This window comes from Coloeus monedula (assembly GCF_965178545.1).
Source record: "Coloeus monedula genome assembly, chromosome: 3".
Lineage (NCBI taxonomy): Eukaryota > Metazoa > Chordata > Aves > Passeriformes > Corvidae > Coloeus > Coloeus monedula.
In genome coordinates, this window is record NC_138783.1 from 35,060,165 (window position 1) to 35,075,787 (window position 15,623).

General features: G+C 39.0%; 1 protein-coding gene across 8 annotated transcripts in view; it reads left to right on the forward strand.

Annotated features, from left to right (window-relative positions):
- DLG2 (discs large MAGUK scaffold protein 2) overlaps positions 1–15,623 on the forward strand; it is a gene marked incomplete at both ends in the record, with an annotated part of 992,680 nt that overhangs the window by 937,668 nt on the left and 39,389 nt on the right. For 7 of the 8 annotated variants that reach the window (XM_082277305.1, XM_082277307.1, XM_082277308.1 and 4 more), the window contains one exon: positions 9,445–9,621. The exons of the other annotated variant lie outside the window; for it this stretch is intronic. In XM_082277305.1, coding sequence (XP_082133431.1) covers positions 9,445–9,621 — 177 coding nt within the window. The remainder of the gene's footprint in view (positions 1–9,444; positions 9,622–15,623) is intronic. 8 annotated transcript variants of the gene reach the window in all.

A 15,623-nucleotide genomic window follows, 5' to 3' on the forward strand; every position in this document is an offset into this window, starting at 1 on the left:
TTGGATTTTTGCAAAATTACTCTTCTTCAAAAGTCACCCTTTAAAAGAGACAAAGTAAAACCCAGAAATTAATTGCATTGCTTCCAATTGAAGTCTACACTAAAACCCAAAGAAAGGACTCATTCTATAGGCAACCTCCCCCTGCTGATTGAGTAAACTCCTAATGAGTTCCTCAAGTTTTGACCTAGAGATAAAAGGTTTTCATGATTTCTCAAACAGCTGCTTCCAGCAGAGTTTATGTATTTAGTACATTTCTCCACATTGGGCAGGATAATTAATTTCCATAATAATTTACAGTGGTTTTCCACAGTGTAGTTCCTTTTTGCACGGGGCTGCTCATTATCTCAGCAGAACCTACTCAGTCGACACAATAACAATGAAAATCCAAATTCTGACTCTTTCACTGTCAAAGGACAGCATACAGGGCCAAGCAGAAACCATTACTGAGAAGAAGCTGTTGCAAACAAATACCTTGACTTTTCCATAATGCCCTCTCTCCTCAGAGCAGACAATATTCTCTCATTAATTTTCTCTGAATTTTGCTTGTCTACACTTTTTCATAGCTAGAGAAGAATCTTTTTTCCAATAGCAGTTTCTAAAGGTTGGAGTGTATAAACAGATTTATTATTATATGAATGAATTATTATTATTATTATTATTATTATTATATACTATGATTCATTATGTTATGAGCACTTCCATGCTAGGAGAGTCTGTAGAGTTCCTTGCCTCTTACAACAGAAGTCAGTCAGAATATTCAGACTGACAAGGCTCCAGTGTTGATTTCTGGGGAGAAAAGAAAAAAAAATCCATTTTGCTGACACAATTGTCTGAATTTTGGCTGGTGGGATGTTTTTTAGTAGTAGAGGCATTGTGCTTAGTCCATTTCTTACAAGTTCTTTTGTCATCACCATGTTCAAATCCTACAAATCATAAATGCGGATCATTTTTCCATAGGCAGGCTTTCTCTTACTTAAGTTCTCCAGATGTCTAACATCCTTGTCCAAAACAAAAAAGAAACCATCATATATCTGGCTGGTAGTAATAATTATGTTACATGGGGGGGGGGTTTTGTGTGCTGAAAATTTCCTTTTGATTGTAAACCAGTGGAAGCACAGTGAATTCTGTGGGCAGCCTGGCCACAATGGAATTTTAAAAGCTGCCAACAGATTCGGGTCATGATTAGGTCTAAGAGAAAGCAATTGCAGGCTTCAGAGTATCTGAGACATCTACCTAAAAAATCCCAACTACCCAAAGCAGATCTTTGAGTTCTGTTGCAATAGTTAGAACTACTGTAGACCTAATTACTAAAAAAATATCTAAATCCAGTGGGGTTTTGCAGTGTATTCCCTAGTAGTAGGAAGACACATTTGGGTGCAGGGAAGTATGAGGGTAGCTACAGGCTGTGCTAATAGAGACATAATTTTCCTTTCAGTTTCATTGTTTTTGAAAGAAACTTGATTTTTTTTATTTATGTTTTATTAGTATTTTATTTTATTTTATTTTATTTTATTTTTCCCTGGGGAAAAAATCCCTAAATTAATATTCCCAGACAGCAAATAAGTTACTATGAGAGAGAATGACTGTTTGGCTCCTGTGTCAATCCATGCAACTTCACAGGTTGCAATTTCAGGTGAATTACCCGGTAGTTTAACGTATCCCTGATTTGACATCCAGTCACATTTCCTTTCTGGATATGGGTAATCTTAAATGTCTCAACACAGAGAAACTGCACTGATGCCTCAGAGAGAAGCCGGAGATGCAGTCAGGCAGCAGCTTCACTTAGTCCATATGGGGAGGAAAAAAGTCAAACCCAAGAATAAGACAAATTTCATATCATTTTGATGCATAATGCACAGGCCAGGTCAAGGTCAGTCAAAAATTATCTAATTTCTTTAGAAGAAACAGCAAAGTACAGGTCTGGCCTAAGTTTTGAGTTTGCTGTGAAATTTAAATCTCATACACAAGTTTGGAGGTTTATTGTGAAATTTCACTCACAAACTCAGGAGTGCTGAAGAAGCCCTCCAGAATCAACTACAGATCTCCTCTGGAGTTTATCAAAATGCCTAAGGCTAAATCTAATCAGTGTTCTGACCCAAGGCAGTCTCCCTGTTTTAAAGCAAACCTCAAAGCTGAGGGTCTAGACTACATTGAGTCCAGTGCAGATGTATTTAAAAGCTTCTGTTTATCACAGATAAAACTGGCAGCCAGATTTTCCTAGTCAATAAATTGTGGTAAGGTAGGCATATGCTCACAGCTTGTTACTGGTTTCAGGTATTTGCACACAGAAGGGGGATTCTGTTTGGGTCTTTTATGCCCTGTAAAATGCCAAAGAAACAAAAAGTGTGTTCCTTGAAAGGAATTCCCTTTGTGCCAGCACAAGGGGAAGCATGAAGGAGCTTCACTTTCTCAAGCTGCCTTACAATTCCTGCTGGAAGGGGTTAAAGCCAGGCAAACCTGGGAGTAATATTAGTTCTGTCCATGTCCACAACTGAAAGACTAAAGTGTCAGTCCTTGCTCACTGTGAGATATTTTGCCTCTAACATAGTACGTTGTATGCTGTTGCGTAGCAAGACCATGAAAGTGCAACATATTGGTTTGATACTTCTGAAAATGTTGACTTACATTTTACAGTACAAATTTTGCAGAACCCATTTCCTGCACAGAATATGAGCACTTGCTAAAACCTAAAAAAAGCCCATCAGCAACATAGGGATTGGCTCATAAGGGCTGACATTAAGCATCATGGTTGGATCTCCAAAACAGGCAGAATATTCCCCAAGGACAAATGGCAGTCCTCTTTCCTGATAAACACCATAAAGAAAATATATTCCTCTTCTTCATGAAATTTTGCTGGAACTAATGCTGCTGTTTCTGATCCTTTTTTTTCATTGAGATCCGTGGCATAACTCTCTGCCAAATCCCACAGGAGGAAAGGAATAAGGAATTACTTGGACTGAATGGAGAAACTGCTGAATGAAGTAAAGAAATAATATGACAGCAAATGGAAAAGGCTTGGATGCAAATGTGCAATGGGATTTGCTGTAGTGGAGGTGCCTTAGGAGCAGCTAAGCTAACACCTTGAACTGCACATGACTGGGAGCGTGCCCCGTGGCTCAATGCCTAAACCTACCCTCTTACTAATTTAAAGCCATTTCTCCTTATCCTGTTATTACATGCCCTTGTAAAAAGTCCCTCTCCAGCTTTCTAGTAGTCCCTTAGGTACTGGAAGATCATAATAAAGTCTCCCCATAGCCTTGTCTCCTCCAGGCTGAGCAACCCCAATTCTGTCAGCCTGTGTTCACAGGAGAGGTGCCCCGAATTAACATCCTCTGATTATCTTCATGGCCTCCTCTGGACTCACTCCAGCAGGTCTACGTCCTTCTGCTGGGAGGCCCACAGCTGGACTCAGCACTCACTCTCCACCTTAGGTGCACCCAGACTATTGCTGGTAATAGTTCCTGATCAGTGCTAACTTCCAAAGGGAACATGGCAACCGTGTTGCTGTGCCCTGGCATGACTCATTTTGGTAACACAAAAAGCTGACACTATCCCTCTCAGCCTGACAAGGTTAACGGGATTGGCTTCATGAAGAGTCACAACATCATTAAGGTAGGGAAAAAAAAAAAAAAAGTGAAAAAGAAAATAAAGGGGGGAAAAACAAAAGTAAAAGAAGTAAAAGAAAAATAAGAGAAGGAAAAGGAAAAAGCAGGAATCATTATATCTATGAGTGACAGGTCAAACGTTCAGACATTTTTTGCTAAAACTACATTGTTGTAGTATACTCCTATTAAAAGCTGTTCTTCCCAACAGTCCCCCCTCCCACTCTCTCAGCAGAGGTGACAATGTATGACAGAATCATCTCGTGCACTGGGGCGATTCCAGCAGCCTCCAGTCTCAGCAAGCAGCACCTCAGAGCTTCCCAAACCTCCCAAAGAGAGAGGAACCTTTTTTGTATGCTCCAGTTAGGATTTACCCGTTCAGCTTCTCTAGATGGAAATAAAGCTGGGAGAAGAAGTTGAAAGTCTTTATTGACTTGCCAGTATGTGAAAATTTAACCCTTTTAATAGCATCTTAATTGCTTGCAATGGCTGCTTCAATCAGAGAACCGCTGTGCTCTCTGTTGTAGCTATAGCAATGAATTGCATTAGCGTTTCTTTCATCTTCTTCTAATTTTTTCTTCAAGCTGAGCCTGCAAGTGGGTGGAAATCCATTTATTACTGAGTGCAGAAAAGACAGCTATGAAACTTGGGGTCTGAATCTGACTATGATGCTGAATTAGTGCCTAAAACCAGGCAAATGATTAAACCTCTCTGCACTGGATTTCCCCATCTGTAAAAAAAGAAGAGGGCAGGGGGTAGGATAGATGTGGTGAATGAGGAGAATAACATTTATCTTGCTTAGGATGATGCTATAAAACCTGATGCCTCAGAGTCGCTGTTCAAGAAATTTTCAGAGAAGAGAGAAATATCCTTTAGTGGTGCATATGCAGATATGCTGGCAGATCACAGGAGAGTTAGGACTATTTACAGCAGCTGAAAATCTCTCTTGCTAAATGTTGTCGTTTCATAATCAAGTGAATAGCAAAGAGAGTCTGTAAATTTATGTGCAAACTCCCATCTGTGCCAGAAGAAGAAAGTAATTTCAGAGATGCAAATAAAGCTGCCACGCAGCACCTGAACTGTATCAAATCAGGGGCCATTGATATGGGAGTGGAAGATTTTGGCGTCTTGCACTGAACATACAGAAGCATTCGGTAAAATACATTCCTCCATTGTAAATGAAGTCATGTCCCTTGCTTTGCAAGGAAGATTATGAAGACTGCTACCAGTGGTGTTTACAGCATTAGCTGAGGAAGCTAAGAGGTTTGTCTGTTAAATTCCCTTTTCTACTAAGGGCTTAGCAAGATCACTTAGTCTTTCTGTACCCTATTTTTCATGTTACAAATGCTGGTAACAATGTAGGCACCGTGGATGTCAATAGGTTGTAATATATGGAATTGCAGAAGGAATTGATTTCCTGTTTTGTTACAGCTAATATATCTTCTATGTCAAACATTTATTTCTCGAGCTGCGAGGTGTCATTAGGAATAAAAATTTACTGCGCAGGCAACTTAGCTTTTGGAAATGCCTCAAATAATGAAGTATTTATGCTAAGTGGAAGAAAAGAAGATATCCCTGTTTTAGTGGCCTTCATGCCATGTAGACACCTCACTGCATATTACAGCTTGGTAAAGTCAGTATTTTGATTTCAAACAATTTTTGAGCAATTAATTTGAATGCTGTTGTGAAATGCTTGTCTCATGTTTTACGCTGATGTGGCTGACTAAAAATGATTAAGAAACACCCAAGCACAAACAAAACCTGCTAGGTTCTGTCCAAATTGCTGCTGGGATTAGTCTAGTGTAATGATCACTTCTGAAGTCTGAAATAATATCAGGGATGCAAGCCTCACATATTCTTAAATATTTGTGATAGCCAGCTTCTTCTAAATATGCGCCTCCTGCTTCACTTCTCAGGACTGTTTCTTTGCTTTCTGGCTGCATGAGGCTTTCACCAAGAAGACAGCAGTATTTGGCATTTGAATGACACTTTTCACTTTCAAAATATTGTACAGATATTAAACAGTTTTCCCTAAACTAAGGCAAGAACTGGGAACTGAAGGGGAAAAAAAGTAAGTGTTAATAGAAGTTTGGTGCATATACCTTACGTCTTTAATAATCACACCCACTCCTGTTGCTGTTTTTCTAATAAGGGAACTAAGATGACCAAATTATGATTTCACCACATCTGTTGAACTGGTTAGTAGCAATCTCTGTTCCCTATTCCAGGATTTTATCCATATCTCATGGTAGTCGCTGGGTTTACTGTATTTGTAACCTCAAAATGCATTCCCTATCCTGTGTAATCCAGGGTCCTGTTTGTGAAATGCACTGTCTAGAAGATACTGAACAGGAGTTTTCTGATGCTGATGTGATCACAACATTGGTGACAGCTCTAAAGTGGAAGTTAAATAATTTAAAGTGATTTCCTTCATTATAAAATATTGACTACCCCAATTCAAAAGTAGACCTAGTCAGCTGACTTGGAAAAAAAGCCTTACTGACACAGAGGAAGCCTTGTAGAGCTCTTGGTTCTGTCCTGTAGGATCCAAAAAAAGGCTGAACAGTGGATGCAAGCAGCTAACTGAGCATATAAAACACCTGAAAGAACAGTGCTTTAAGGTGCACTTTTATAAGTTGTGGAGAAAAAAAGCAGCTGTTAGTGTTGAAGACTGTTAGATAAATGTCATTAAAATATTGTAAGGTTATTGAGATTATCATTCTTTATTACTGTAGTAAAAGACACTAAAAATGATTTACAGCTCAGTGCCATGAAGAACTGCCCATGAATAAGCAGACTGGGCCAGATGAAAGCATATAGTCATATTAGCAAGTTCAGAAAGCTCACTGGCTCTGCTGAGCAGCCCCTCCACTATCTGCAGTATTGTGCTTGTGTTCTGGGGAGATACCTCTAATTCATCACAGAGAGAAAGAAGTACTGTGACATGTCTTCTTGGTTTGGACCCTCTGGGTGATTTGAATAACCCTGTTTCTATTAAACCTCTCATGTTTGGAAAAGCACTTGCCTGGTCCTGATCATGCTGGTTCTTCTCTAGCTGAAAGGAAAATATGGTGCTCAGCTCTGAGAGAGGGGCACCCTCTGGGCTAGGGTGGGTTTCTTGGTGGAGTGTGTTGCTTATGTCCTCTTCTCAACACATAATACTCAGCAACAGTGCTACTATTTTTTAACCTTTCCTCCAATAATCCCCATGGCATGGCAGAACCTATCTAAGGTGTCTAGCATACCCCTTAGGATGATATCCTGGTGAAGAAGCTTGCATAGAACAAATAGACTTTTCTGAGAGCTGACCTTGGCTCTGATGAAAGTTTCAGTGTTTGCAGGTGCTATCCTGTAAGACTTGGATGTCATTGTCTAAAAACATGAAAGAGCAAAGAGAAAAAGGCATCTTTTTCTGTCTGCTCTGCCCAGTTCCTTTACCAAACAAGAGGTCTAGCTGCATTCATTTTGTATCACTTCAGTTGACACTCAACAGATGCAGAGGTGTTATTTTTATATACATCTGCAAGACTGAGCACAAACAGAACTGGGTAGTGTTCATCAGGTAGAAAATTAGAAATGACATGTCAGTCTGTTAAAGACACTAGATTTTGCAAGTGGATGTGTAGAGATCCAAATTGCCCTCACAGCCTGAGGTGGTGGGGATGAGTGTGCCCCGGTCTCTCTATAGCCCAAAGTAGTCAACAGTGCCTGGAGTGAAGATCTCCATGTACTTTATAGCTGGGCCAACAGCCAACCAGCAAAAGCATGTTTTACAGAGCCAGGAATGTTATCAAAGTTGTAAGCCCAAATACAGCTGTTACCAAGACCTGGCTCTTAATTTGAAATGTTTAGGAAAGATCACTGAAGTCAGCTCTCATGTCATTTTCCTTTGCTAATGGAGTAATCAACATCTGTAGAGCAAGAGCCACAAAATCTTTCATTCAATGGAAAGTGTGCTCAAAAATTCTCTTGTCTGAGATCTATAATCTCATTTTAATTAGCAATGCACATGATTACTCCAATCAAAGCAAGTCAGTGGCAAACATTGCCATCTGCATTCATCGTTAACATCAGCCAGCACAATGACAGTCTCATTTTAAGTCAATATGTGGGCTCTGAGGTGCAAACGTCTGTTCAAGGACAAAGAATATTGTCCCAGTTTCTACTTCTTAACTTTTGAAAGACAACCATCATCTTAGAACTTGCCAAATATGGAGCATTTCCACTTTGGCATCAGGGAATGTTTTACATGAGGGATGTGACAGTCTTGCTTATTCTCTGTTACAGAAGATATTGTCCCTTGTTTTGAGTGATTTAATTATGCCTGGAATCAGGATTGCATGACATCTGCCCAGTATCCAGCATGGCCAACTGTGTGGTTGGGGGTTTTGAGATGCTGATTGGCTTCCATGGCAAGGTGCACAATTAATCAGTGAATTTTTAAGATGACTGTTCCATAGGGTGGTAAAATTCTGACTGCTGCCTGCTGCCGAGGGCAGTGCCCACAGGATGATGTGTTGTGTGCCTGTTTGTGTATGCACTGCCATCTTCCTGGGATCCAATGTCATCAATTGGTCAAGAAGAGGTGTCTAATGACACTTAACTGCTCCTGGATTTGTAAGCTTCTTCATCAAATGTCCTCACAGAAAGCTGTATTTGAGAAGCAGCAGATGACCTGGTACCAGTAAGAGTCCTTTATGAATGTAAATGTTTAGTAAGATATAGTCAGATTTTTAAAAGAACTTTTTGCACTGCTAAGCCATTAAATTTTTTTCAAAGGCTACATGCATTCCAAGAACATTTACCAAAAAAGGCACAAGCATAACTGAACTTATGGATTATGTAAAATTCAGCAGTCTTCATCCTCAGAGAAGGGAATTATCTGGGCTTTTCTGGAGATGTTAGTTCAAGACTGTAAACCTCTTTAAAAGAAGACATATTTCAAATAGCATTTTTCCTCCTCCTGAACCAGACTTGCCATGCACAATTGGTGCTTATGAGAGCTTTAAATTATTTTGGTTGCATAGTCACAATTCTGATAACTTCTTTTAAAGTTCACCTCATTATGAGGAGTAGCTTTGAGTGTTTTATATCTACCCATAAAACTTCTATAATCGTTCTTTGCAATTACACTAGAATGCACAACAATTAATTACATCAAATCCTTCTCACAAAATGTTTACCAGTGAAAAGATTGCCATGGCTTTCTTTCTGACAATAAAAGAGTAGGAATTATTAGACACCTGTTGGGATTTTACTGATCTAACATTTCTGCAGCCAGGGTGTCTTGGGGTGACTTTATGATGTGTATCCCCTATCACTGCTCTATGCCCAGAAATTAATTTTGTGCTTGTTATGATCATATTATTTTCCCTATAGGAAATAAACATCAGTTCTTGACAGGCATGGTCTTTAAACAATATTTTACATGGGGAAAATATTCCCAAGTGTTTTTTTCCTGTAAGAAACCAAGATCTGGATTTTTAGCTAGGTAGCTCCAATGAGTGACCTGCACTTGCTGGGATTCACGTGCAGGGTCTCACCCTCAGAAAGTGGGGTACATCTACACTGGTGTAGGTGCCAGGCATAGGACTAGAGGGCGTAGGCTAAGAATTGGTATCAGATTAAACCATTCAGTTCCTCTTAAAAAAAAAAAAAAAAAAGAAGAGGCTTCTGTAAATACTAACTTCACAGCGGAAAGTTTTCCACTGAGTAGGACCTTTCCCTCCCTAAGGAAAAGAGAAAGGGTTACCAGTGACATAAAATATAATTAATTGTTCAGAAGTAAATGTAACCAGACTGATCTAATCACCTGTCTTCATACCTTTATTTCCTTTCACAGAGCCATGTTTGACTATGACAAGAGCAAAGACAGTGGCCTCCCAAGCCAAGGACTCAGTTTCAAGTATGGAGACATCCTTCATGTCATCAACGCCTCAGATGATGAATGGTGGCAGGCGAGGAGGGTCACTCTGGAGGGGGACAGTGAGGAGATGGGAGTTATACCCAGCAAGAGGAGGTGAGTGCTGCTTCCTCCTTCTTACCTCCTTGGCCATTATCTTAAAATATTTCAAAGACGGGGTGCGTCAATCTACTAAAAAACTGGGGGCAGTAAAGGAAAATCCCAGAGGTATTTCAAGAGTTGGAAGACACAATTTTTGCTGTGAGATTTAAAGCGCTCAGGCTGTTGATAACTGTACTTGAAAAGAAACTCAGAAGGTGACTCAATTACTTGTAACTTCATAAAGAAACGGGAAAAGAAGGAGAGATCACTGTCCACCAAAGAGCTTCAGCAAAAAAAAAAGAATTACCAGAACCCAAGTCTAGGAATTTGCTCTGAATTTGAAGTGGAGCACATGTTGTAATGTCAGGGTGATTAGCCATTGCATCAAACTGCTGAAGGATGTAATGAGTGTCTTGACATTTTCAAATGAAGACTGTATGTCTCTTTTGAGAGGGTAATAGCATTAAACTTCTCAGCCTGTGTGATGTAAAATATGGTGCTAAGTTATATAATGGTCATCTTTGGCTTTGAAATCTGTTAATTTAATCTCTGCCTGCATGGAAACAGATGGATAGTCAATATCACAGTAAATTTTTCATATAATGTAAATGAAGGAACTTTTATCTGCTCTCCAAGCTAAATCTGAATCTTTGTTTGGCTGTAATGGATTCGTGGTGACTTTCGGAGAGAGAACAGACATCCGAATCTTCCTCATTGTTTGTATTGTTTATTCTGTCTGGATGCTTTTGTAAAATCAGCCACAAGTCTCTGATAGTATCAGAACTAGCACACAAACCAGTATTAGTTCCTGGCTCTGTTGATAGTTGCTATAGAAAGGTCAGGAACTGAAAGGGTAGGAGGAAAATTAAATCTGTCAAAACATGTTACATTTCTCTTTTGCAGCAATGCCGTCATACTGAGTATGAACTTCCTAGTCCTAGCTATGTCAGCTTTAGCACTAATATAAAAATGTTCATGACCATTTTTTATAGTGGGGAAATGGGATGCTTGATGCTCTCTAGAGCACCTGCTGCTATTTCAAGAGAGTTGGCCAAGGTACTAATAGAGCTTATGGTACTCATTGCTGTAAATCATGTAAAAGTAAACTAAAAGGCCATGAAATACCTCATTGACATAAGCCCTGAAAGGACCTTAATTTCTCTAATTATCATGTTTGAATAGCATCCACACCTGGTTTTTCAGCAAAGAGCAATTTTGGAGTTGTATAATAGATAGAAATAAAAGGTTAGGTTACAAGGTTAGGTTATAAGTTTCAAGATGGAAAATGTACCCATTAACCAGACCTAGTCTGTAGATATTGAAAAAGGAATACTTGCCTGCTATTCATTGCTGCAGTAAATACTGCTGTAATTACATGAGTGGATCATACATGGGAAGAGCAAGAAATGTATTTAATTAATACTAAGGAAAGTGTGTGCACAAAGCTCACTCGCTGTGTGGTGCCTACTATGAAAAGGTGCAAAAAGCTGTCATACATAATAAAACAACTATGGAGGAGAAAAGGACAAAGCAAAGTGGCTAATTAAGATGTGGAATTGTATATTCTTTAAAGTGGAAAGGTGATGTGTGCCTAAAGCTTATTGGGTTACCCACACAGTGGTGTGTGTTCTCAAGGTCAAAACCTAGAGGTTCTCTAGTGAAGGTCAGACATAGAGCCTAGGAATAAGATGTGGCTTTAGGGAGAAAACAGAATAAAAATAATAATAATAAAAAAAAGACACAATATGAAAATAGGTTGGTTAGAAGCTAAAAATAAGAGTCTTGAATTTTAAAAGATGCAGATATAGTTACCATGCTCTCCACTTGTCATCCTTATTCTTCACTAGTGAAGCTGAGGGGCCTGGAAAAATCAATGGCATCTGATTTTCTGTCTGCATTAATGTAATGATACACCTGAGCTGGGGTGGATGGAGGTTGCTGTTATTTCATAAAAGGTTTCAGTTGTACAAGGTTATTTTTTCCAATGCACTGAAAAGTGAGTATTGTTTCCTTTCTGTGGATTCTGGATGATTCCTGTGAGCCTGAGACTGATGTGCTCTTGCCAGCATCTTCTGCGGTCATTTATACCACCCAAGGGGAGGATGAGCAATCAGTGCACACAGGGCCGAGTTACAGAGAATAAAGCTAATCATACTTGCCAGATTGTGCTAATTCACAGTTAAATTTCCTCAGCAGGTGTGGGTTATTGACTGTAAGAGGATTAATCTGAAACAGAGTAGTCCTGGAATTCATTTGACCAAATATAGGCAGCTATGGCATGGAAATCCTCATTTAAGTTGCTGGCTCTAGGATGCTGTGTCTCTTATAGTTTATATGGGATTATTTCTACAGGCATTGCTTTGCATGTAATACAGCATGGGTAATATCTAGCAGTAAAATATTGTGATAGAAAGGAAGGAAGAAAAGAACATCTGTAGCTGTTTGTTGGGTTTGTCTTGCAAGCTAAATTGGCCATGATGTTTTAAATTGAAGAATTTTTTATTTGTCTTATATTTTTCAATCCCCAGTTCATTTCTGTTCCCTTTTTTTAGGGTCTAGGAGGTTTTGGGGGGTTATGCTTGGTAGAGTTTGGGTTTGTGCTTAGATTCCTTTTTCTGCTTCTGGAATGCCATCCTGTGGTACTCTAACTTTTTTTTTGCACTTTGGGTCAGTGAGAGTCTGTACAGATCCAGGGATTATTCGTGCCAGGTTCAGTCTTTTAGCTGTCTGCTTTACTTCTGTGTTACTTCTACTTCCCTTAACTTCTGTCCAGCACAAGCTAAGATACAATTCCTGCATTTCCCATAAGTGAAATCATTATGGAATAGATCTGAAAGCCAGAGCTATTAACCACTTCAATTTTATTTTAGATATATATATGTATGTATACAAATATATATGTATATATATGTATAAAAATATATGTGTGTATATATGTGTATATAAACACACAAAGTCCTAACAACTACACTATATTACTTCTTCAAGGTGCTGTGTAATGGTAATTGCTTTCCATGTGTTTAGGTTTTTTATTTTTTTACAGGAGAGCCCATCATATAGTGACATTTTAGCATGAGCTGATTAGAGAAATTGGGAATGATTAATCAAGACTCCTTACTCTTTTTCTCCTCTATGACTTGTGTGCTATACCAGCAAAAAAAAATCATTATTTAGAAGTATAGAGGAGCTGCCACTCCCTATTCTCTCCAGGTTTTTGGATACCAGACTTTACCTCTTAGTGGTTAAATAGAGTTTGAAAGCTTTTTTGTCATTAGATTTCAGTGCTGCTGCCAGTATGTGGATTTGTTGCCTTGTTTATGGTTAAATTGCCAAGTCAGGCTTTAAGAGGGAGTTATGGAGAGCAGCACTGCAGCTGGAGGGGTGTTACTGAAGGAGGCAGCACAAAGAAGTGAGGGTGGCCCCAAGTTTCTCCACTGATCTGTGCAAGAATCAAATCTTATGAAGCAGTGAGCCAATGACCTCTGTGGAGATTAAAACAAATTAAATTCTAAGTATCCTGCGATTCTTAAATATAATTACAACCATTTCTACATGTGAAAACAACATTTTGTCCCTTTGTCAGTGTGTATTTATTGTCTGATTATAGCTGTTGTTCTCAGCCACAGGACTGAGTAGCCAGTTGGGTGGAAACCAAGTATAATGATACACAGGTGGTGTGGTATTATATGGTGTTGGTGTTGGGAAGCACGGGACTTCAGCATGAGAGGCTGCAAACCACTTCAGCTGTGGTTTAACAATCACCAAATAGTTATTATACAGTATCAATTAATCAACATTTCAGGCCAGATTTCTCCTTGTTCCACATCTGCCCAAAAGATTTATCCAAGCTATGTTTAAGATGACAGCACAATTGTATCAGGCAGAGTCTCCAAGGTGAGGGGATATAACCACCAGCCCTGTACCAATGTGTCAGCAGCCTGCAGTATTACCTGGTCACTGTATTTATGTATGTGAAGTGCTCCCTTATCATCAAAAAATGCTGTTTATACTAGAATGACCAACAGAATTAGATTTCCACTGGATTTTTTTTTACATTTGGATATATATATATAGATAGATTTAGAGTTTCCACATAATCTGTGCTTTTGATCATGAGGACTATTTGCCTCATTGCCCTTCTTATTATCCAAACCAAAAAGAAAAAAAAATCAGCTTCCTATAAAAGGGCAGCAGCAAGCTGAGCAGCCCATGTCTAAGATTCCCTCCCTATGGAAACACATCAGTTAAAGGGAATGAACAAAATGCATGAAACCAGTGTGCATAAGTTGGAGTGTATTAAATTCCTAGACAGATGCTCTAATACTAAAGAGACTTTAATTTGCTGTAGCATTGATTTTACGCCTCCAGTTCTTTTCACTTTTTCCTTGCTGAGTCTCCACACAGGGACAAGCTCCTACATTGCAAGCCCTCCACAACAGCAACCTCCCACCTCACGAATGTCAAGCCTCAGTATTTTCTGTGGTGTGTGTATATCTGCCTGACTTGAGTCCGTGGGTCTGAAATGCTGCCTGAGATTTCACACAGATTGCCCCAGAATGGTTGAGCATAAATTCTCACCACTTTTACTACTGCTCCCACTGCAGCCAATGAGTATTTGGCCTTAAAACACTGAAATAATTACACTAATCTTGCTGTTGTCCTTAAGATGTGCAGTCACAAACCTGCTGTCAGACTGGACATCATTCTAAGATACCCATTTTCAGGTAGTTTAAGTACATCTGACTGCCAAATGTTGTGCAACTTGATCTCTGTTATTACCAGCTGTAATAATACCAGCCTGATACTTGTGTTTTCAAATAGACAACATTCTCCCCACAAGTACATGTAGCCATGCTCTCCTTTCAGAGCAAAGTGGGGGGGAAAGTACATAAAACCCAATGTTTCACAAGCATTTAAGGACAAGGAACAAGAGGTTTTCCCAGCACAGAAGTCCCTGTGGGCGAAAAGCCAACTTAAATTTGTTATTCTGCTCAGCTTGGCAGAAAGGCATGTTTATCCACTCAAGTGATTTTTATTTTTAATGGTTTCCTATAAATCGTCTACCTTTCTAAACAACCCTTAACATTTTAATCCTTAGATGATAAAACTTTTTAACATGGCATAATCATGTAAGCTTTGTCTAAAATAATTTATCTGTCTATACTCACTAATATAATTGGAAAAAATTTAATATGGAATTAAATTTGTATGTATGTGTAGGTATAAACCTCTTCCTGTGCTCTTGCAATGATGTGAAACTTCTGTGCTGATGGAAAACAGCTGTTAGCTTTTAAACAGAATAAGGTTGTGCTACAATTTTATGAGAATTCACTTCCTAATATCATTAGGTCTAGTCTTTTCATAAATATTGACCAGGTGCTGAGCTGCTTTCTGTAAGCAAGGCAGTGCAGATGGAGACTGAACCCAGAGCACATTCTCTCCTACTGAAAAATACATGTTTGGTGCAAAAATGCCACTTCCGGAATGCTCAAAGATAATTTTGAGAATAGGAATCTCCTGGTAAACTCAATCTCACATCTCACAGAGGATGGAAGCAATGAAAAGCTATGAACTGAGACCACATATTTGAACTATAAATAGTGTGTACATATTTTCACTTACCTTTCACTTGATAGGCAGGCAAAACAAATAATAGTGCATGTGACCTGGAAATGGTGAAGCAAGACAAGAGACATACCAAGGTCTTTCAAGTGTCCATTTTACATTGCTTTCTTGTATTTGCTGACTCCCCTCACTACAGTTCTCATGCTGGATTTGAAAACAACTTTCATCCTGCAAAACACCTCAATGCCAAATCTGTGCAAATTAGGCTATTGTTGCCATTTTATTTCATTCTAGAAACAAGTTTGCAAATTGCATCTATGTTCTACATCAGTGATGAACACTGTTGTTGAAGATTAAAGCATTTTTCACTTGATATTCTGCCTCTCCACTGTGAAGACTGATTAGTGCTCTTAGAAAGGCACTGACAGAGCTCCCAGTGGTCCAGCAGTGGG